This window comes from Thermobia domestica, chromosome 18, assembly GCF_964235325.1.
Source record: "Thermobia domestica chromosome 18, izTheDome1.hap1.1, whole genome shotgun sequence".
NCBI classification, from domain to species: Eukaryota; Metazoa; Arthropoda; class Insecta; order Zygentoma; family Lepismatidae; genus Thermobia; species Thermobia domestica.
In genome coordinates this window covers 89,988,345-90,012,214 of record NC_137471.1, presented here as the reverse complement: position 1 = coordinate 90,012,214, position 23,870 = coordinate 89,988,345, and the positions used below count along the sequence as shown (strand labels likewise).

Sequence of the window (23,870 nt, the reverse complement as noted above, 5' to 3'; positions counted from 1 at the left end):
CTCCTCGTCTGACGCACGATCACTCATAAATACCTTCTGCACCGAAACAAATGAATAGCGTCCTGCATGTTGCTCTGGATTTCTTACGGCAATGTCCTAGCAGACTGACAGGTGACTTTTGGTAGATAGTGTATGTTGATAATTTTTTGATCATCTACAAAGATCAGAACACCTTCTCACACCTAGTCAAAGAATTCAAGAGCATTCGCAATAGTATAAAATTCATCACAGAAGAAAAGTCAGAAAACACCATTAATTTTCTGGACATAAACATTTATAGGAAACACAACAAATTCTTCACTTCGGTCTACGAAAAAATAAAAGCCTAAGATTTTTTTCACAAAGAATCGGCACATTCCCACCCCATCAAACAGATTATTTGGAAAAAACTTCTTTTGAGAGCAATCAAGTATTCTACAAAAGAACAGAACTCAATAAAAACATTGAAACACTGTTTGATTAAGAAAGAAAAATGGCATTGTCACACACACGCTAGAAAAATGAAAAAGTTCAGCATGAGAATATTATTTAAAAAAGAAAAAAAGAACCACGAAAGTTGACAAAACATGGGTTCCTTATCTCTCTGGCCAGTCTTTTCTGGAAGGTTAAAGAAAGTAAGTAGGCAGTGCCTTTGAAATTAATTTCTCGTAAAATCTGGTACCACTTTCGAAAGTTTTTCATCAACATACAAAAATCATTTTAAAGATGATTTGGTTTCAGGGATCTACAATATTTCGTTCGAATGTAATGAATCCTATATTGGTATCTTTCCATTTTATACAGCTTCACCGTTAAGATTCAGTCTTATCAAGGAACCTAAACAGAATCTCAATAGATGTTTTCTGAGAATATTTTACATTACTTCAAACATTGGAGCTGGATACATTGCCTTCACTTGGAGTTGAATCGTCAATTGAAAATTATTTCACAAATTCACACTTTGATGCCAACAAAAATTTGAACTAGCTTTCAGAATAAATCTAGTTGACAAACTACACAAACCACAATAGGTGTTCAATGACCTTGGTCCAAAAATTCACAAAATTTTGAAATGTTAAATCTGCCAGTGGAATTAGTGTTTACAACAGCCAAAAATGAATTGAGGAACATCCACATTAAATATAAATTAAAGACATATTGTGGAAGTTCGCTGTTAATGTAAATGGAATTTTTTATAAACAGAGAATTGACGTGAAATACACAATTATTAACGATAATCAAAAATCACAATTAAGTCATTGAATAGTTTGCACTAATCGTTAATTAAAGAAAACAAGATTTACAATAGGAAATGTACGATGTTGGTTCAGCATGCTCCGCTCCTGACCCGTTTCTAATGAAAGTAGAGACTTGTAATTTTATACATAATATTGAGCATATTAGACTAATATCCACAAAGTTTCAAGAATTTACAACAATTTCTTTTTTTGTTACAAGCTGATGATCACTGAAGTGTAGCCACATTTGAAGAAATAGAAAAATCAGAGGTCCGAGCAGTGATAAAAAGAAAAATGTAACACCGAACGACATCCATGCAGATAAGGTGACAACTCTTGGACACTCTAGCCCTACATACGACCTAGTGAAGAAATGTTGCCATGAATTTAAATGTGATCGGTAGACCTGTAAAGATGAGAATGGTAGTGACCACATCAGAAAGGATTACAAAAGTACATGACATGATTTTAGCAGAACGATGAGTGAGTGACTGCCATACTCATATGGCATCTCAACTGGCAGTGTGCATTCCATTCTACATAAACCTTTGTTAATGAAAAAGATCTCTGCACGTTGGGTCCCGCCAATGCTGACGGCCGACCAAAAGAGCACATATTGTGTGGCAAGTCAGAACCTGTTACGGACAATAAAGGCTGATAAGCCAAATTTCTAAAGAGATTTGTTACAATGGATAAAACGTGGGTTCATCACTTCGATCCCGAATCTAAACGCCATAGTATGCAATGAAAATACCCCAATTCTCCACCACGAAAGAAATTCAAGGTTCAACAATCAAAGGGAAAAGTCATGGCATCTGTTTTCTGGGATACAACAGAAGGAATTCTTTTGATAGATTATCTCCACTAGGGAAAGACAATCACAGGTGTTTATTTTGCAAATCTCATTGCGAAAATGCTCCCGCCCACATCTCCCAAGTTGCGGTGGGTGTAATTTATGCAGCAGGGTCTCTCATTGTCTCAGCATTGTGTCTCATGCCCATTATTCTCCAGACCTGGCCCCAAGTGACTTCCACCTGTACCCGAACATGAAGAAACGTATTCATGGAAAACATTTTGCCAGTAATTCAGAAGTGACGGATGTTGTGAATGAGTGGTTGCAGGACCAATCAAAAGATTTTTTTTCCCCGCTGGAATTGAAGCACTGCAAAACTGATTGTAAACATGTGTTCATGTTGCAGGGAACTACGTTGAAAAATAATTGTGGTTTAGTTTTCCGACAGGGATCAGAGGCGGAGCATGCTGAACCACTCTCGTACAAGTAAGGACCGGTTATATAATAATAAAAATGATGCTGATATTCCCTGAGAAAAAGGAACTATTCCGTTCTATTAATAAACACAGAGGCACAAGGTGATCCACTTTTCTTAGCAAATAGGCTTTTTTTTCCTCAAGAGACAAACGGAAAATCTAGAACGTAACATCAAAATAACGATATTATTTTTTAATGGCTGAATTAAACTGTAATTTTAGGTTAAAGTGCTAAAATTCAAAACTCAAATTCTTTAGTAAGTTTTACATATAAATCTATCTACCTATATATCACAAGCAGAAGTTGATTTTACAGATTACAATATCCTGGGTTCGATTCGATTCTTGACTGAAGGATTCATATTTTTAATATAAGTTAAAATAGTGGAAAGCCACGCGAAACATGAGGTAATCTGTAGGTAAAAGCTACTTAAGACGAGCATACCTTTAATAATATTAAACATTAACATTGTCATTTATCTTGAATGCATAGTTTTCTTTATATGCAACTTATTATCCGTTATCACACTATTTTGTAGACATTGTCATGTTAGTATAAGGACCAAACATGGTTAATTATTAAAACAAAACTACGCAGTCAACGTAAATAACAATTTTATTATGCATATTTTAATTTTTTATACCTTTACTGATTTTAGGCTCAACTTACACAATCATGGTCCTCTTCGTAAAATTTGACTCCAGGCGCCGTTGAATCTTCCTCCAGGTGAAGTTGGCCGTACATTTTCCCTCCTGCTTTTGCAACCGGGCTGGGGACCGGCTTAGGCGAGTTAAAAATGTACTGCAGTCACCTCTGCAGTTTTCCTTAAAAATAAAACATACATTAACTAAACACTAAATAAAATAGAAGTCACAAAAGAATATTATATATATTTCATTTATATGTATTTTTTATTCATAGTTTATGTGTTTGTTTGTTTGTGTTTCGACTCTTAAGTTGTTTTCGGTGCATGTAGTTTCATGTACGATTTCCAGTTGAAATGTATTCTCTATTCTGTAGCACATAACTAGACTAAATCTTGCAAAATGAATTCAGATTAAAGAACATTAACTATTCATTCCTGTTATTGAATTAGTTTCATTTGATTAATACTAAAAAAGTGAAATATTAATAAGATACAAGATCGGAAACCTTAATAATAATTCATTAATTCATGCACTCAATGCTAGTACCATACAACCGATCATATTCTTTTGTAACATCTATTTACCTTATAGACATAATGTACTACATACCACGTATTATGTAATAATAATAATAATAATAATAATAAATATCAACTAAACTGAAAACTCAAGACGACGGCCGCGAACATTTTAGATTTAAAATTATGAAATATAAAAGAGGTTTCCAATATATACACGGAGATCGCGGTATATTTCTAAGATTCTTTTCCTTACTTGGGAAGTTCGACTTCACATAAAGGTTAAAAAAAATCATATCATTGTTTATTTTGATGGTGTCTAATTATTTTAAAGTAAGAGGTAAATGTATGGCTAGGGGGAGAGAAAATTGAAGACGTTAAGACGTTCCCTTATTTAGGAAGTCTAATTTGTTGGACGGAAGAAGTGAAAAGGACGTAAGTTCCAGAATAGCGCACGCTAAACAAGCATTCAATAAGAAAAGAGGACTACTAGCATCAAGAAATGTGTCGTTGAACGTTCGGAAACGATTTATTAAGACTCTGGTATGGAGCGTGGCGCTTTACGGATCAAAGACACGGACATTGAGAAAACCTGAAATATTCCAGCTGGAAACATTTGAAATGTGGTATTAGCGCAGAATGCTGTGCGTATCATGGACCGAAAGGAAAAGGAATGAAGACGTACTAAACGAAGCTGGTGAAGAACGACATATCATGAAGATAATAGGAAAAAGAAGAAACAGCATGCTTGGCCATCTTATTCGGCACTCCGATTGGATTATCGTGTTAATAGAGGAAAAGGCAGAAGAAAAACCAGGAAGAGGAAGAACAACGATAGAATATCTAGATGCAGTTACGAAGAAGAGACCTTATCAAAAGTATAAAACAGCTCTTCCAAGGGAGGGAAAAGTTTTAAAATTGCATATTGCCCACAACCTATGACTGAGGAGAGAAAGAAGAATTATTTGAAGCACACATTGCAACCAATCACCAATTCTCAATCATTTATTATCCGTCTCCACTGGCTAGTAGCTAGAGTGCGCACCTTTGATACACGTGACCTCGAGTTCGATTCTCGGTCGGAGGACTTTGAAATTTGATTGTTTTACCGAAATTTGTATTGCACCTTATAGGTCTACATCTCATACAACCCCGGTATTGAAAATGGATGATAAATTCCAACCAACCAATAAATCAACGGTTTATTAACTCTCAAATTACTAGAAAATGTGAGTTATAGGTTTGTCTCGGATCGCAAAGAACCTAGGTAATCGCTATTTATTATTATAATTATTATTAAACTTAATCTATTACCAGGTTAAACATGTCTCTTCTTTCCCTTATATACTAGATAAATGCTATGTTGATATCTTCCTTCTTTTTCGTTCCTGGAAAAGCCACAAAACACAAACATGAAACAAGAATAACAGAAAGATTCTAGCAAAATAACGCTTAAGAAGACGTTTGGTTAGAATATTTGCTAAACTACTAGTTTTAATACAATCTTTTAACTATAGTACCTTCATAACTATTTGATAAGTAGTGAGTTGTTGCACAAGTAATGCAGGATTTGGGGTACCTTAATTTAAAAGATAACTGTGGTCCTAGTGATGTTATCTATATATATACCGTGTTATATATCGTTCAACAGCTTATGTGTTACTTATTTTAGATATACACCTCGTATAAAGTATGGATTGTGTTTTCGTTTTGATGTATTGAAACCATTTCTGTCGAATCTACCTCCACAAATTTAAATTTCACTGTGGCGTACATAAATAACTGGGCAGCATGCCAGCTCTGTCATCGGTATTTAAGCCTGAAGATAAAGTAAATCCCGAACAGTGGTTTAATGCTGATTGCAAATTAAAGGACATCCAGACTCGGGGACAACGATGCGAGAAGTTGTACAGGATTTCCGTCGCACGGTATTCGAGAAATTATGAAATGAGTAAAAGATGGACACATTCGTAGCACAAGAATGTACAAAGAATCGAACAAATTGGTACTTTTAATTAAGAAAAAAAAAGAAAGATTGGAGGCTTTCTAAATACAGCTGTGAAGAAGAGTAGAGAAATTTACCTAGGTTGAACGGGAAATCAATAAGAAAGTGTTAGAAATAGTGGACGAGAAAAGTACAATTTAGAGGAAGAGAAACTACTTGGGACATTCGCTGAGAAGGCATTATATCAGAAGCTGAGGTGAAGTTGAAAAGAAAGAGGGAAAGAGCCTACAGCTGATGAACGGTATTAAAAAAGAAAATTAATACATCAAGACGAAGGGATTAGCTGAAGAACGTGATGCATGGAAGCGTCTCAGCTGCGACAAACTACCTGCAGTAATGGTAGAATCTATGATTATGAAATAAAATGAATGAAACGATATCTTTCAGTTTTATATCCTACGTATATGCCGGCGAGGCTCAGGAGACAGTGACGATGAGAAATAAATGGAATGGTGGAATGAAGAGTGGGAGGAAACAGGAGAATCCTGAAAAAACCCACGCATGCGGTATTTGTCCACCACAAAGTTCATTTGGCGTGAACTGGGATCGAACCAGGGACCCCTTGCACCAGAGGTGAACGCTCTACCACTGAATCTTTGATTATGATAGTAAACGCTGCTCCTGCACAATAAAACACATTCGGTTTTAGAACGCGTTGTAGATCTTGTATGACATTTCGCGCGAAAGCTAGATTGTGCTTCTGCTTCTAAACACTTTCTAATACAACAGTTATACCCGAAGATCATGGCAATTATGTAGTGATCTTTAGATGGAGTGAACCCCTCAATTCGCGCGAATCCATCAAGATTGAAAATTATCAGGAAATTGACCAAATGCATCAAATGTTCAACGCCTATGGCCAGCATTGTTGAACATAAAAGGCTCAATCATGTTAGTAATAATAGTGTCGAACACTTATTAGGATACGAAACTCAACCTATCGTCCAACATATTCGTCAGACCTCTCGCCCACTATCACCTTTTTCTACACTTGGACTGCTTCTTGCACGAACACGTCTTCAATAACCAAATCAAGAATGCGTTATGAGATTTTATCAGTTCTACAACCACAGATATTGGCAGAACTATATTGATGGTGTTGGAACCTGTGAACCAAGATCCTGCATTACTGTGCACCAATCTAGTAGGAAATTAAAGATCAGAATACTTACGATATCAGTCATCAATAAATAACCTTTTACCTTTTAAATAGCTTCTTCCTATGAAGAACTCCAGAACAAACTGAAAAATTAGTCTTAGCGAAAAAAGATTAATTATTTAAATAGCCAAGAGTAAAGCAAGATTATTTGAAGACAAAAACGAAACAAAATGAGACCTATAATACACAATATGTCAACTGAAAGTTTTACTGAACAAATAAACAGAATATATAATGACGAACATAGACGGACTCTCAACATGCGGCGACAAACACCTTATGCAAACTGGGCAAACCCCAAAAGACTAGACTGAAGATACACAAAACACATTTGACTTTAATAATTATATATGTAGGCAATTAACGATGTTGTTAACTAATACACCACAGATCAAAGATAGAAGCCAGAGAATAGGTTTCCATTTGACAACAAAAGAGCATTATATAAAACCAATACAATGGATTGACAAGTGACAAAATTTACTAAACTAAATTCTTTTAAAAGTAACATATAGGAACATTATATTATCATATTACTTAGATAATTTAAGCAATGTGAATAGAACTAGATTATTACTTATGATGTTGAAAACATTCTACGTGAAAAATTACTATTATTACAACCTTATAAATATACTAATACCCATAATGACCTTATCAATATTGGAAACCAACGAATTATAAACATATTTGAAGAAAGGTAATCGACAACTTGTAAAATTTATCTTTTATTAAAATAACACATGTAACCTTATTTACTGATATGCAATATATATGAAATTTGAACAACAAAATTACCTCTAAATTACCAGTTTGCTGAAATGAAATGAAAATTTAGTTAAACAAGCTTATTGTGTTATTCTTCAATAAAAAGAGAGAGAGGGAGGGAGAATATAATTTTTCGTAGAAAGCGATGAAGTAACTACTTATTTACCATCTAATCTTACTTAAAAACACACACGCACACCCTAACTTCTTAGCATTCTTGAGAAACCCACATCTTACATAATTTAACCCGTTTAACATTGTTTAAAAAAAAAAAAAATACTCTTTTACTACATCGAAAGGAGAAATAGCATATACCTGGAATTAATTGCGATTTCTTCTAATTCTACAACCCTATGAAGGAAAAATGGAAAATCTAGTTCATTCATTGACAAGACTACTTTTTTAATACTAATTTTAAAAGTTTGCCAAACAACATTATATCAAATAAATCAATTTTACATTAACATACTTTTATATCCGTTGTAATATTACTGGATATTTCCTATTTTAGTCTAATGATTTTTATGGTAACCTCTACATTTATCTACCTACCTACCTCTACACACACATATTGTATATATATATTTCAAGACTACATCCTATTTTAGCCCGAGTGAATGACTCTTAAAATCTAAGATTGCCTCTATATCTAGCTATTTACCAACACACTTACACATTATATATACGGTATGTCTTATTTTAGTCCTAATGAACGATTCTTACGATTTATTACCTTTATATCAGCCTACCTACCTACCATGGGCGGAGTTAGAAATTGTCTGCTGGGCGGCAGACCTTTTTTTGCTGGGGAGGGGGGCACGATAAATACAAATGAGAATTGAAGAGTCTTATAAGTGGCATTTTTACTTTTTGTCGAAAAAGTTGGGGGGCAATGCCCCCCATAACTCCGTCCATGCTACCTACACATACTATAAATATAGATGTCTATTTTTTCAATCTCCATGTTAATAGTTTTCGAGTATCAAGCGTAGGAACATATCAAGTGTAATCGTAGTGCTTACCAAGTGTGATCTAATGCTGTAAATCGCTTTCTCTAGGTTTCAGCCACAATTTGTCATCGAATGAATGAGCTCTACAGCGAGAACTTTATGAATGATAGTTATGTGTACGAGGGCATAGAAAGTTTTAAAAGGGACGTACCAAGGTGAATGGCAAAGGAAGTCACGGGCGGAAATTGATTAAAGACGTAAATTCAAAATTTCTGAAATGTCTGCTGACTCGGCCTTGAAATTTTCGGAACGCTACGAAGCGAAAGGGGAGGGTTTCCTGGACAAAATTGTTACGAGAGACAAGACATGTGTGCAGTTCAAGATTATAGAGATGAAAGTGCACCTCAAAGCTAACAAAGGCTTATAGTGACCATAAGTAAGTAAAAAGGGGAAAAAATCTACTTTGCGGAGGGCATAAATTCTTGCAAAGATATGATAAATGCCTTAATTACAACGGTAGCTATGTAGAAATAGCACAGGATTGCTCCTGTGTGATATATCAGAGTGTGCTATCTTGAGTTAGCAACATTAGAACAATATTTAGCAAGTGAAAAATAAAGTGTTGCTCGAAGATTTATAATTTTGTTAAGTGCATTAAGTTTGGAGCACAGATATGTATCTTGGTCGGCATTGCCACAATTTTCACTTGAGTATCGGTAAAGTTGAAAACAATGCAGAGTTTAAAAGTTTTGTCAAAATGATTCAATGAAATATTCGTACCGGTTCTTCATAGCAAGTTAAATGAATTTACAAATGTGCTGAGGATTGTTATATAAGTTGCAGGATTTCGTTGAACTGAAAGTAAGTTTTGAATTCAGGTAAAATGGACAAACAAAACAGATTTAAGAGGTAAACCACCCGTGATTCAGTAAGAAATCCATACCAGTTCCCATCACGTAAAGCTGTATTAACAAGATAGCATTGTGTAGATATATAATTCACAGGCATCTTTTACCTGACAAGGTAATTTAAAGGCAGTAATTCAAAATTTATTAACATTATTTCTACAGCAGATGAGAAAATGTAGTTCCACAAACAGTGTGATGTTCTTAAGAAACATGTACTGAGAATGACAAAATTTGGTCGTTGAAACGTTTACGTGAAGTTGTTATATGAGTACTTTGATGACTAGATTTATTCTGATGAATTTATGTATTCATGTTCTTATTTCTACTTTACTAGAGATTGAAAAAATAGCCCTCCTGTGTGCATATATAGCAACAACGCTACATTAACAAGTTACAAATCAAAGTACAATATCTTCTTAAGATATTGTTTACATCTTTATAAGTACAATAAATATTTTGTATTTACCTTTAACATAAAGTGTTTGTTTTCCTTTCCAACAGAAAGTTTATCACAGACTATCCTGTTTTGCCAGCTTAATTTACTTACTTTACAAAATTCACTGTTAATATACATTCAATATTTAAAAGGAAAAGAAAACATTTGAGCTAAGTACAAAACTATATTGGTAATAATTATTAAAGCTAACAAACAAGTTAGTAACAAAAACATTGATATATAGTATATACAAAATGAAAATGTAAAATGAAAACATGAACAAACAAAACAACACATTTAAATATATAATTACGCAGTAGCATGATCATATGAACATTTCATAATTATCTACTCATAAAATATACAAAGATAATTATTTAGAAAAAAACATAACATGACATATATATATATTAAAATATTTACAATAAAATTACAAACATAATTGAAAACATGACATATAATTATTATTTTCTCGTTTTTATGAATATTTCAAAAATATTACTCTCTTACCATTTCATTAAAAAATTAAAAAAAATACACTATATTAAACTCGTTCAATGCTTATGAACTAAATTTAGTTAAAAATATACTAATTATAACTATATTAATTACCTCTTACCTCTAGTGAGCCCTTCGCCCCAGGGATAGCTTCATCATATGAAGAGGAGCTATTCCTGGACACCCCCTTCGCCACGAGACACTGCACAACTATTATTAAGCAACAGCCAACAGATAGTAGTACAATTTCTAATTTCTAATAAGCAACAGCCAAAAGATAGTGGTAGAATTCACCAATTTATTTTTTTTTTTTTACGAAATAATATCTATCAGATTACTTTTTGATGTTATGCTTTGAATATGAAACGTATAAATGCAAACTGAAGAATAAATTCTTTTTTATTGTCCAAAGGAAATCACTATCTGGTTATTGGTTTACTTTATTTACTTCTAAATAACTGCACAAACTGCCTCGCTGCAACAGATTTCTACTGAACACAATTCAATAGATATCATTTTGCACGTGTAGGCGTCCCACAGGAAGGGGATTTTATTTATTTAAAAAATATATAATAAATATGTACATTTATATGCCACTGCTTGACAAAATTACTGTGTTAATTGAATGGAGTGAAATTATGTTTTTTTTTTTTTTTTTTTTTTTTTTTTTTTTTTTTTTTTTTTTTTTCATTCATGATATTATTTACCTATGTAATGTTGACTTTCTCATTAACTGTTTATTTTGGATTTGTGAAGATTAAGATACGTAATGCATCATTAGTGCTATAGTAGTTAAGATGCAAATCGAAAAATCAAGAGACACTTTATGTATGAATATGAGTTAATAGGACGTATAAGAACTTATGCAACCATTTGAAGACAAAGAAATATCTGAAAGAAGACGTGTAAACATAACCGAAGCTATTGGGAGAAGGAAGAAGCAGATACGAAGATTATAATATGTTCTAGAGATTTTTTAGAAGAAAGAATCATATAAGTACCAGAGAATGAATGAATGTATAATTTATCACTCAGGGTTGTAATGGAAGAGAATTGTACCACTCAAATTTCACCAAAATTTGATACATATTTCAGAACATGACTGTTTACAGAAAGAACCAAGACTACTCTATTTAAGGCTAGGGTCAGACACGCCTCTTTTTTCTCCATGGAAGCAGAGGTCAAACTATGACGTCACATGGCGACAACTAAAGGGACAAACACACACACATACACAAATGCAAATTAATGGGAAACATGTGTGGCTGAAAACAAGAATTTGAGAAGCACTTATGTTAGAAATTAGTTTGTTTTGTGATTGTGTTGTGGGCTGTGTTTTGTTGTGTGTATTTTTTCATTATTATCATATATTCATGTGTTAATGCTGAGTGAGTGAGTGCATGTCTAATATCTAAAGAAAATGCTGTTTCAACTTGAAGAACAACAGCAGAAGTTGCAATAAAGACATTATTTTTCATCGTTTCCCAAAGGATTCTGCGGTCTCATCAACATCGCTTATCAGCATCTAGACAATATGAGACAAACATCCGAACCACTTCTCAGGGTGGAACCCGATATTAGGCGCAATCAAAGAAACACTCAACCACGAAATGGTACTGTAGACTATGAGTCACATTTGATGTGAATTGCAGTCCTTTCCTCGTGAAAACTACTCGAATTTACTTTAAGTAATGTTCTACGGATTATAAAGAAATAACTGAAACAAATGTAAGGCCAGTAGCCAACAAGGATATATTCGCTTTTATTAAGAAGAACATTGTTAACTGAACCAAGTTCGAGTAATGAGCATAGGAATATGTGTAAGTGATGTAAGCTCAATGATGCACTACAGATAGTGTGTGATTTTACTTTCTCTATTTTGTTCTCTACATAATGTTTAAGTAGAATCAGAAGACTTATGAAGTTAGGGAACTATTTCGCCTATTGTGCATAAATGTTTGATCTCTTATGTTTTAGTTATTAATTTTATGTTTCTTTTTTATTTATTTTATTTTATTACTTATTATTATTTACAAATAAGTATTTTAGTGGAAAACCACGTGAAGAAACATAGCTATTTCGCCTATTGTGCATAAATCTTTTCTTTTGATGGTGATTCCGAAACTATTATTGCAAAAAAGCTTGCAATAGTTATTGGGAAACATCAGTTTCTCTGAAAGAATCTAGAAAAAATTTAACAAATAATAAAAACAGTTTTTACTGTTATCAGAAACTATTCATAAATGGCCTTTTTAGAAAATTCTAGCTGTCACATGCTTCTTGTAGCTTTAGTAAAAATTGTATGTACATTGGTTTTTATTATTATTATTATTATAAAGAAAAGTGTGTGCTGTCATGTTAGAGATTATTGAAAAAGCGACTAATTTACAGCTCAGAACTAACAGTTCAATTTATTAAATGTAAACCAGACACATAACACAGAACAATCGGTTACTCTTTATTGGATAAAAAATCATGGATCTTGGGAAGTGTTTGTAATGGTAGAGTGATAGAAATTCAAGTTCTTAGCAATATTAGACTTCGGAGACACGTTCTGAATATTTGAAATTAACAGACCTGTTATTAACAAGTCTGTTAAATTAACAGACACTAGAATATTTACGACAAATTGAAAAATCATGGCCTAAAGTTGAAACAAACCCAACTAAAACTAAAATGAACATTGAAAATTGGAAAGTAAAGCATAGTGGATAAGTTGAGGTATTAACCCATTATAAAAAGTTAGTTCAAAGGGGGTACATGAGACATTGTATACATAGCTATCATCCCAGACTTTCAAACTTGAAAGATTAACTGGAAAAACATGCAAAATGAAGATAAATAAGAAGAAAACCAAAGCGATAAAGTACACAAGAGCAGCAGAGGAAGGGGCAAACGTATGGCTAGATGGAGAAAAAAATCGAAGGGTTACCTTATTTAGGAAGTCTAATATTCTCGGACGGAAGTGAAAAAGATGTAAGTTCCAGAATAGCACAGGCTAAACATGCATTCAATAGAAAAAGAGGACTGCTAACATCAACAAATGTGTCGTTGGATGTTCGTAAATGATTTATTATGACTTGGTATGGAGCGTGGCGCTTTACGGATCAGAAACGTGGACACTGAAGAATGCTGAAATATCCAAGCTCGAAGCATTTAAAATGTGGAACACGGAAGGCAGTCTCAGCTTGTTTAATTTATTACAACAGTGTTTATTATGGTCTTTAATCAAGTCTAAGTAATGGAATATACACATGAAAATCAAAACAAAAGAAGTTCAACAAAAATATGTCAATTAATTTTAGTAAGCATTTTTTAAAGTTTGTCAAGCAGTGTAGAATTTAAAAATTGTCAAGATTTACGAAATATGTGGTTCATTTCTATTCCAAGCGTAATGACTTCCATTTTTCAACTAATCTAATATTCATTTAATTACAACAAATACTTTATTTTTTTTATTCTTTAATTAACTGATATTCATTTGAAATCTACACTATACTATATTTCTACAATCTAATTCTAATGTTTTTTGGAATTAACCCTAGAGTACAATGATCATGACAAAAGATGTTTCCATCTAATGTGCCCTAATCATTCAAAGAGCGCCATAGAACACGTGAACATTCTCATGAAATCTCTTTGCATAGCATAATTTGTCGATGCGCACGAAACAGGAATTTCAATAAAAGAAAATAGCTTTTAGGATGACCTACAAATACACTATAGTGAAGAAGCATCTGCAACTTCAAGCATGGCAGGAAGACATAATATCATGCGAAATACCGATTGATATGGTCAATTATATTTACAAGAGAATTACAGCGACATGACATTCAGGATTATTTTGAGAAGTCGATTTGGAAGATATACTACATATATTGATAACAAAATCGATGTTTGAGAAAGAGGCGAAAAAGAAAAAGAAATGTGCCAAGAGAAGGTTTATCAGTTTTCATAAAATGTTACTGTCACATAGTAAAGTGTGTTCAATATAAATATATACAAACTTCTAGAGGACAGCACCTGTCTCACGTAGTACATGAACAGGCGGTAGACCTGTCAGGATGATGAGCCAGTAGTGCACCAACAGATACAGGAACAAGTGGTGCTATCGTGATCCTGTTTGACGGCGAGGATGACCTAATGTGTGTACAAGTTCTACGGGACACAACAAAGCACGGGTAAAATGTGCACAGTAAAACATTTTACAGCGGAAGGAGTACCGCGTAGAACAACCTACGACATCATTAAAAGATGTAAGAATGGAATTGAGTGACCATCCCGAAGCGCACAGAGCAACAAAAATGCATGATTAAACTCAAGTGTGGCCACTTGTTGCAAAAATTCGATGCTCGTGATTTCATCTTGGATGATGAAGCCTATGTTACATTGTCCCATGCCTCTATCAATGGAAATGACGGTTTCTATACATCTTAAATCTCTACAGTCCCATCTAGTGTTAAATTTTCCAAAAAGAAGAAATTTGAAGAGAAAGTGCTTGTTTGGATTGCTATGGGTCCTAAAAGTGTTAGCCAACCGTTGTTGTGTCGATTTGGATTTGCTATTAACGCCCAGATGTACCTGGTACAGTGCATTAGGAATAGACTAACACCGTACATACGTGTCAAAAATCCAGTCGAAATCCGTTGTGGAAAAGGAGCAAAATACATGTTGTGACGCTTAGCAAGTGATTCATTTTCTCCTGATTTGTTGTACTTAGGGTTAATCTTTTTTTCTTTTTTTCTACTTCGCTTGGAATCTATTTTACTTTTGTTTTTCAGATTTCTGCATTACTCAATATATTTTCTATTTCTATATTATATATCTGTTCTATACTACACTACATTCTACTTTCTACACAACTGTTCTACTTAACACTACTTTCTACCTACTTTATTTTTTTTACTTTTTTATTTTTTTATTTTTTTTTACTTTTTTATTTTTTATTTTTTTACTTTTTTATATTTTTTATTTTTTTTACTTTTTTATTTTATTATTATTATTATTTTTATTGATTTCTATATTGAGTCTATAACAGTGCATATGTATTGTGTAAAGAAACAGTTGGAATATTAGTATTCTTAACTTTCGATCACTAAGTCTGAGATTTGATACTCGTAACCGCCTTTAATTTTTAAAATAAATCAAACCCGTTTGGAAGTGTAGCACCATCATGTGTGAATACATTGACCTGACTTTTTAACACTATGTACTAGATAATTTTATAGTTCTCTCTTGTATTTAAAATCTACAGTCGCTGAAATATTTACTTAATGTGACTGAGAGTCAGTGTGTTTGTCAAAAGTCACCACAAACATTCAGGCACTTGTCCAATTATGATGCTGTTTAAATTCCTCCACACAGAATTCGGGAAGGTGGTCTTTGAACCACTGTTGTACGGTGGCCTTCATTTCATCATATGTGAAATGTCATCTCATCAAAACCTGTCACCTTAGTGGCTTCTTCAGCAGACCGAAGATGTGAAGGTCCCAACGTGACAGGCCAATGATATAGGAAGGATGACTCAACATTTTTCACTTGAATCGTTGGAACAAGTCCTGTACTACTGGTTCTATATGAAACTTACATGAAACAATTTGAAACATTCTTTGATCTTCTGAGGTTAAGTAATGATGATTTTTGTTTTCTTGAAGAATAGAAGTGTAACAATAATCATTAAATACTGTTATAAACTCAATACAATATAAACTTCATGCAGAAATCTTCCTACTACAGTGATACCTTTCAATAACGGGCATTGATAGGACGTAATTATTTGTCTGTAAATGAAAGTTGACAGTTACAGAGAAGACATGTTCCAATTGTTGGGGGAGTAAAGCAGGAATTCGTTTTGTAAACAAATAGAAGTATCATTGAAGAGATGTGTTTATGTGGGGTTGCAAGGGAAGATACAAGTACCAAGGGAAACAGAAGTAGTGACTTTTTCAGGGAAGAAAAGAAATTTCGTGTAGAATTCTTGGTCTTATAATTGGTTCTCCACCATAGAAAGTGTTGAAGCAGTAACGCCAGGAAGCAATTTAGTTTGGATAGATGTACAGGAAAATGAAGAATGTTGTGTGTGGTGGTTCACCAATTTATTGAGATTGAATTTGAAAGATGTTTTGTAGAGAAGAGAATTTCTGTTTCCTTAGCGTGACCACGTTTTATTTTTAAATTGAAGGGAGCATTTTTTGTGCTGAATATGTATAAACTGAGAACAATGAGCTTACTAAAGCATTGGGGGAAAATAAGACTGCTGAGGCTCCTGTCCTATTATAATACAAACAGTTTTAACGGGATTAAAAAAAAAATCTGTCCGTATTATGGAGGTGTCCGTTATTGTGAGGTTTCACTATATTAGATTCTACAAAACGACTTGTTGAGAATTAGCAAAAGCTTACTATTGAATTTTGAGTAACTACAATTACTACATAAATTATATACACATATATATACAAATCATCCTTTGGTTTAATGGATGTAATTTTAGTTCGTGAGGAACTGGAATATTCTGAGGCAAAAAGATAGGTAATAAAGATCTATTTAATCTTAACATAATACTTAACCCTTCTGCAAAATGACAACCTAAAGGATTGAAAAAGATGAAATATTTCTCAAAAGTCGCCGAGTTGAGAGTCCGTCAAATTACCCGAAATCATAACTGCAGACAATTAATACAGAAAATCCGAGACACAGACGTCAAAGAGAAATATCGAAGACTTACAAATACATAATACAGATAAGGACATTAAAGCGAATTGATAAAACGAAAGATATATTATGTTTAGAAATGCTTATCTTTTTACCTCAATTCCTCTTTAGAGGAAGCACTCTCGCTCTTCGTCGCACCAAGGAATGCAGCAGCAGCAGGGACAAAAATAAAACTTGAAGCAGCGGCCACACTGAGATTCATGGCGAAGATGAAGTAAGTTGGGAGGAAGATCCCTGGTTCCATACATTCTTTCCCACCTTCTTCTTCTTTCCTCTCGTTGATCTAAAATGAACAAAAATATAAAAATAATGAGGATTTGAATTATTATATTTTATACAATTTAAATAGCATTATTTCTAATTTCAGTTTTTGTACTTGGGTTCATCTGGGAACTATTAGTACTCATGGGGACTAATGATATTTAGAGGGAGGTTACACGTTGAATACAGTATTATATAAGGCTTTTTGCGTGCAAAATGGAGCTACTGTCTCAAGTCTCTGGGTATATAAGTCGCAGCGTGTCCGGCATAAAATCATTTCACAGTTGATAATTGAAGCTAGTAGATGTATAAGTTATGGGATTCTTACAATTAGAAGTAAGTGGATACTTTCAAATATCTAGGATCAGTATTAATAGACGGAAACCATATTCACGAAGAAATTAAATGTCGGCTAAAACCAGGGAATTCGTACTTATTCAGTTCAAAATCTATATTTATTTATTATTCAGTTCAAAATCTCTTGTCGTCGCGAATTCTGTCCAGGAATTTGAAACTTAAAATATATAAAATGATAATCATACCTGTTGTGCTGTATGGTTGCGAAACATGGTCGCTTACTCTGAGGGAAGAACGTAGATTGAAAGTATTTGAGAACAAGATCCTAAGAAGAATATTCGGACACAAGAGGAACGGAAAAGGGGAATGGTGGAAACTTCATAACGAGGAAGTACATAATTTATGCGATTTACCCAACATTGTTAGGGTCATCAAATCTAAGAGGGTCAGGTGGACAGGTCATGTAGCCAGGCTGGAAGAAAGCAGGAACGCTTTCAAAGTCTTGACTGGAAGATCAATCGGAAAACGACCATTAGAAAGACTTAGGCGCAGATAGGAGGGCAATATTAAAATGGATCTCGCAGAAATAGGAATATAAAGTAGAAACTGAATTCAGTTGGTTAAGGATAGGAGTCAGTGCAAAGCTTCTGTGAACGTGGCATGGAACCTCCGGGTTCAATAGGCCATAAAGTAAGTTAGTTAGACGTAAGGTACTGCACCGTTAAGATAAGTGAACTTCCCGCAAAACTGCGCTACATTTTACAATTTTATTTCAGTAAAGGCGTAAATATTGCACAGACCTTTTAAGAAATTTGTGCTATTTATGGGCAAGATAAGATAACAATCAATTTCTTTGTGGAAATTTTTATATCCAAGATGCTCCTCACAGTAGGCATCCAATCATACAAAAAATGGGTGATATTCGGGCAAAAGTCGAGTAAGACCGACATATAAGTAGTCATGGCTTCGCTAATGACCTAAACATTTATAATCAAACTACCGTGTTCACTTGCGTAATAGTAGCACTTTTTGTATCATTTTTTAAATGTGAAAATCCAACTGCGACTATTAAAAGAGGAATACTGCCATTTTCTTATTGCTATGATCAAGACAATTTCGAATTTTGATACGTACAACATTGTGTCAACAAAAAATGGAGGGTGGAAGAAATAGGTTGCTTGATCTCTGTTGACAGATGGGTCACGATGTTACGTGTCAGTAAACACGAAAAGTTCTTTTGCAATTTCGAAGGAAGTCTCGTTCACAAAGAGAAAACTTAAATGAAATATATATAATTTGAACAATATATATATAATTTGAAATAAATAAATAAATATAGACAACTAGACTTGTTTGCCACAAAAAGTTGCAATCTACTGGACTAGGTATGAATTAGTTGCATTTCAGTTCAACGGACAGCATCAGTAATCAGTGCTATAACATGGTTTCACCGTGTAACCAAGTAAACATTTGTATACTGGTACATAAAAGATTAACTCATAAAGATTAATGATCATAACTCTTATGGTGATAACACTAATTTGTACAGATTAAAATATGAAAATAACTTACACCAATTGTCGCAGGGGTCCACTTCAAAGCACAAACAAGCCGAAAACGGGGCGACAACGCATCTAGCTGCACAACTGATCACACAGAGAAGTCTACTTCGCCAAGATATGGGATATGGATACGGCGGCTCCTGAACTGGGTGTTCCCTCAGATTATCATCATCGACTTCTCGCGGTGACCTCTCGGTCACCTCTTGTCGCTGTTTTCTCGGTCTTGGTTCCTGTCGCCGTTCGTGCTATAATAAAACAATAGAAATTTAATGAGAATAGAGAAGCATTATTTATTATTCTTGAAATTTCATATAGAAAACTATATATAATGATAATTCTAAGCTACTTGCGTTTCGGAAAAAAAAATCAGTATCAGTGATGTCATTCAGCTAGTTCGCACTGATTCGCCCGAACTGGTTGTTAAAATCACCTCTCCACCTAATAGAGGAGCACTTATGAAAAAGAAAAAATTAGTATTGTTCTTGAGAATCTAATATATTTATTTTCCTTTCCTTTCCAGCTTTCGAAGAGATGATTAACACCACATTAAATAATTTTCAAGTGTTTGTAGATAGTCAAGGTTTTCCTAAAGCAGAAATTCATCAAATCATCAAGGAGGCAAGAAAAATAATTAAAGTTATTGCTGAGAGTTAAGGCATTCAGTTTAATAAACAACGTAACTACAGATAAAAGAAACTACCTCCTTGCTGAAACTCGTATCTCACCTCTGAGAATAACTTCTTGTAGGAAAGCCTTTAGAAGAATGGGATGCAACGCACTGGTAAAAACGTGGTTACACCAAGGGTATTATACACGTGCCGATTGTTGGGTTAAAAAGAAAGCAACATCCGAGTATTCTAAACATCGACTTTAATTCTAGGCTTATCTCAACATCGGCGAGTTTTGCAAAGTAAATATTAAAATAACTATTTGCATGACTTCAATCTAATACTGTTATTAGTATCATTGGAATCAATCAATCAATAAATAAATAATAAATCAGTTTACCTCCTTGATCTCCTCCACGAAAACTTCTTTGACCATCGTCTCACGATCCATCTGCGAGGTCCCAGGAGGAGAGGTGGGATGACTTCGTTCCTCAGTTGGTGGTGGAGTGGTCCGTTTTCGTGTTACTTCCTCCTACGAAATATAAATCAAGTTATTTTAGTTCCAGTCCAAATCTGTTTCATCAATGACTCATCTTACTTGTAACAATACCCCTGTACTTTTATTTTCTACATAATATCTCTAGTTGCATATAAACATCATTAACAGCTGGGAATTCAATAGTATATATATAAAGTGTTTGTGTCCACAATAAGTACAATCTCCTACTTCAAGTGAATTTTGCCACATGTGTAGTATGATTTCTTCCAGCATATTAAAAACAGTCATTTATTATTTGTAAAGAACGACATTATTTCGTTCATTTCCGTGGATCTATCGATTTGTCTTCTCCATCGGAGTAAATCTGTCTTCAACATTGGGGGGAACGGGTAAGACAGTTCATTTTTTAAGCAGATTTGAGGCTTATTCTGGAAGGGGGGAGGGGAGATGAGACTCATATTACGGTAGATGAATTTGATTTCCGAGGTGAACCTGTTGTGTATTATACAGCAAGAAACATCAATTTCATCTCACTTTTCTTTGTAGTAGACACAAATAGTATCACATTTCTCCCCCCCTCCAAAAAAACACATTTCAAATCGGATTATTGGGGGCACATTTCCCCCAGCTCCAAGATTGAGAGGGATTTGTGCCAATGGTCTTATCTTTGGACAATATTTTAGTTAAATAAAAATAAAAATTTAAGAGTTCATGATAATTTAGGGCTATATCTCATTAGGGCTATGTCATAATGAAAAGCTTAATGGAAGGTTATTTTAACATGTTTTAATTCAATAAGTTCTGGTACAGAATAAATTTTTAACTTTATAAATTAATTATTTTTTCCCTCCATTCTCTCAAAAACTACGCATGACCTTTTAAAATCACACATATCATTTTGTTCTATCGATTGGTATATTTCTCATCTGTGAACATTTTTTTCATTAAACGCTAAGAGTATTCTAGAATTGGGTTAAGGTACGTTTCATTAGTGGATTATGCTTTATTTCTGTGACAGGAGGTTAAAACTATAAATATGGATGACAATTTCACATCTTCCTTTTCAGAGAGGTAGCAGCGAAATAAAAAAAACTGAGTTAAACTATGTCCTAACCAACTATTAAATTAAACTCCGGAATGTGTCTAAATACCAGCTGTCAATACCGAAATTTTCAATGGAAATCTCCATCTTCTTCAGAAGCTTATTTATTTACATAAACACACACTGCTCTTTTCAATCACCCTTTATAGTTTCCATCACATAATTAAAAATATATATATATATATTTCAGATATGGCTAAGTTTACATCTAACATTGGATAGTTTGTAGCAAATATGGTAATTTATAATACATTAAGATTTCTGTTTCAATTAATTATTGGGGTTTCATCTGTGTTGTGAGAATTTTTTCTTTTTATCTGTGTAGTTATGTTTCCTGGTAATATGGTGAAAAATAAAAATAAAATCAATTAGTTCAGAAAAAAGTTTGTATTAACTAATAAAGCTCAGCTGATAATATCACTTTCCCTGATAGCTCGAAATAGTAGATATGATTTGCTTCAAACTTTTCAATCTGCAAAGAATATTTGGGTTGTGATTTTCTTGATGCAACGATCCATTATACGCTGAAGAAGATGGTGACTTGCATTGAATATTTCGGCATTAACGCATAGTTACACGCATTCCTGAATTTAAATTAAGAATTGTGAGCGTCAATTTAGTTTCTTCGGAAGTTCTATCTTAATATCTTCACATAAACAATTTAAACCTTTTGTCACAACTTTTACGCTTAGAGTTAGTACAAAGAGAAAAAATAAACTTATAAATTTCATAATTATAAATAAATAAAAATAAGAAACTTCCTATTGATTAAAAATTAATTTCTATTTTGTTGTCTTACCGTTCCGCTTTGTCTCCGCCGGAAGATTAAGCTTCTTATCCTGTGGAACCTGGAAAGTCTAAGATAAAAAAGTAATTAGAATTCGTGTGAACATAAATACAATTTAGTACACTAACAAATAATAAAATAAATTAGTTTAGTGTAAGTAATTTCAATTAAGTTTTTTAGTCTTATTACATCATTAATATAATTCTCAGGTTTCTAACAAGCTGGGCATGAGAAATACTACGGTCGTTAAAAGTGCATAACCCAAACCATTTTCAGAAGAATATATATGAACAAATAAGACTTTGAAGTATTACCTGGAACGGGGAGGCGGTCGAACAACTGGACCGTACACACGCTTAGTTCTTCTGTCTTCCATGACGGTCGATTCTCCAGTTGTTTCTTCTTCCTCCCTGTGGCTGCCAACTTCCTCCTCGGTGCGTGAGTGCAGTCCATCCTCCATTTGAGATGCAACCTCAGCTACACCTGATTCCACCAAATCTTCTCCAGCTGTAATGGCCTGTGTTGCCCGTCTCTTGAACTGGAGTAAGCGCCACAGGTAACATAGACATTTGAAGAAAATGGTCAGTGGCGATTCTTCAGGAGGAATACCACTGAAATCGTGTTCTGGTAAGTCCACGATGTTCCATGGCATCCCCACCTGAATCGTCTGCCAAGTAACCAGGCGGGGTGTAGGTACTCCTATTGCAGTTGCTATTATCAGCAGGCTTCTGATACGTTCGGCTTCAGAAACGCTAACAATAGCCAAAAATGATACAGGTGTATAACCAAGAATCATTCTCAGCCACGATACAGACATGGACTGAGGATGTGACGGTAACACTGAGGTTGTCTCAAAAGGAAAAAGATAACTCTCAACACTACTCTCTGCTGTTAGATCCTAATTCAAAGAAAGAGAAAACAGAGGTAAGTCACATTAACTGGATAACCATCAATAATATATGTAAACACAATAGAATTCTTTTAAAAAAATCTAGTTGGACCAAAAGATAAATTAGAATACGAGCTATGAGTAATCACTTCAGCTCACGAGCTGTTGCCAGCCTGTGCATCTTCTTCCGATGTGATTTTATCGGAGGTTGAACCTTGTAAACTCAAGTAACTCTCCGAGTGTCTACACCTGTACTCCCATTTGTAATGGAAACCAGGGCTACGCCTATCGAAGACATACATAGCAAAGCCGGAAAGAAGTGACAACTGAAAAACAAATATTATTAAAGAATTTTTGAAAGAAATGAGAAGTACAGTGGCGTATGTAAGGGAAAGTTCCAGAATGGATGACTCAATCGTTTTTTTCCATCACGTAGTGGACATTCTCTTTACAGGTGATAGTGTTGTCTGCTAGGTTGGTAGTCTGTTAATTGTTCATAGTGGGTAACTCATAAGTGTTTAGAGATTGTATTGTTCGTACCGAAGGCGTGCTGTTCTTTTTCTACTCTCGTTGAAGGACAATAATAGTGACTATGCTTGGGAAAAGAATTTCATAGGAAATACACGCACAAATAAGGATTCTGAGTGAAGAAGGCTACAGTACTCGCCAAATTTCTGCCAGATTGGGTTGGTACAAAAAACAGTTGCCAGAGCAATAAGTAAAAGTAAGTTCCAAACTACTGGAAATTATGGCTCGAAAAAGCCAAAAGGACGTCAAA

At 34.0% G+C, this 23,870-nt stretch overlaps 1 protein-coding gene across 1 annotated transcript in view; it reads right to left on the bottom strand.

Annotated features, from left to right (window-relative positions):
* Window positions 1-11,012: 11,012 nt before the first annotated feature.
* LOC145675167 (uncharacterized) overlaps window positions 11,013-23,870 on the bottom strand; it is a 34,239-nt gene continuing 21,381 nt past the window's right edge. Inside the window, exons 5-9 of the mRNA XM_081745538.1 lie at window positions 22,518-23,101; window positions 22,216-22,273; window positions 20,216-20,347; window positions 19,218-19,452; window positions 11,013-17,370 (exon numbers count right to left, since the gene is read on the bottom strand). Of these exons, the coding sequence (XP_081601664.1) occupies window positions 17,195-17,370; window positions 19,218-19,452; window positions 20,216-20,347; window positions 22,216-22,273; window positions 22,518-23,101 (1,185 nt within the window). The 3' untranslated portion in view covers window positions 11,013-17,194. The remainder of the gene's footprint in view (window positions 17,371-19,217; window positions 19,453-20,215; window positions 20,348-22,215; window positions 22,274-22,517; window positions 23,102-23,870) is intronic.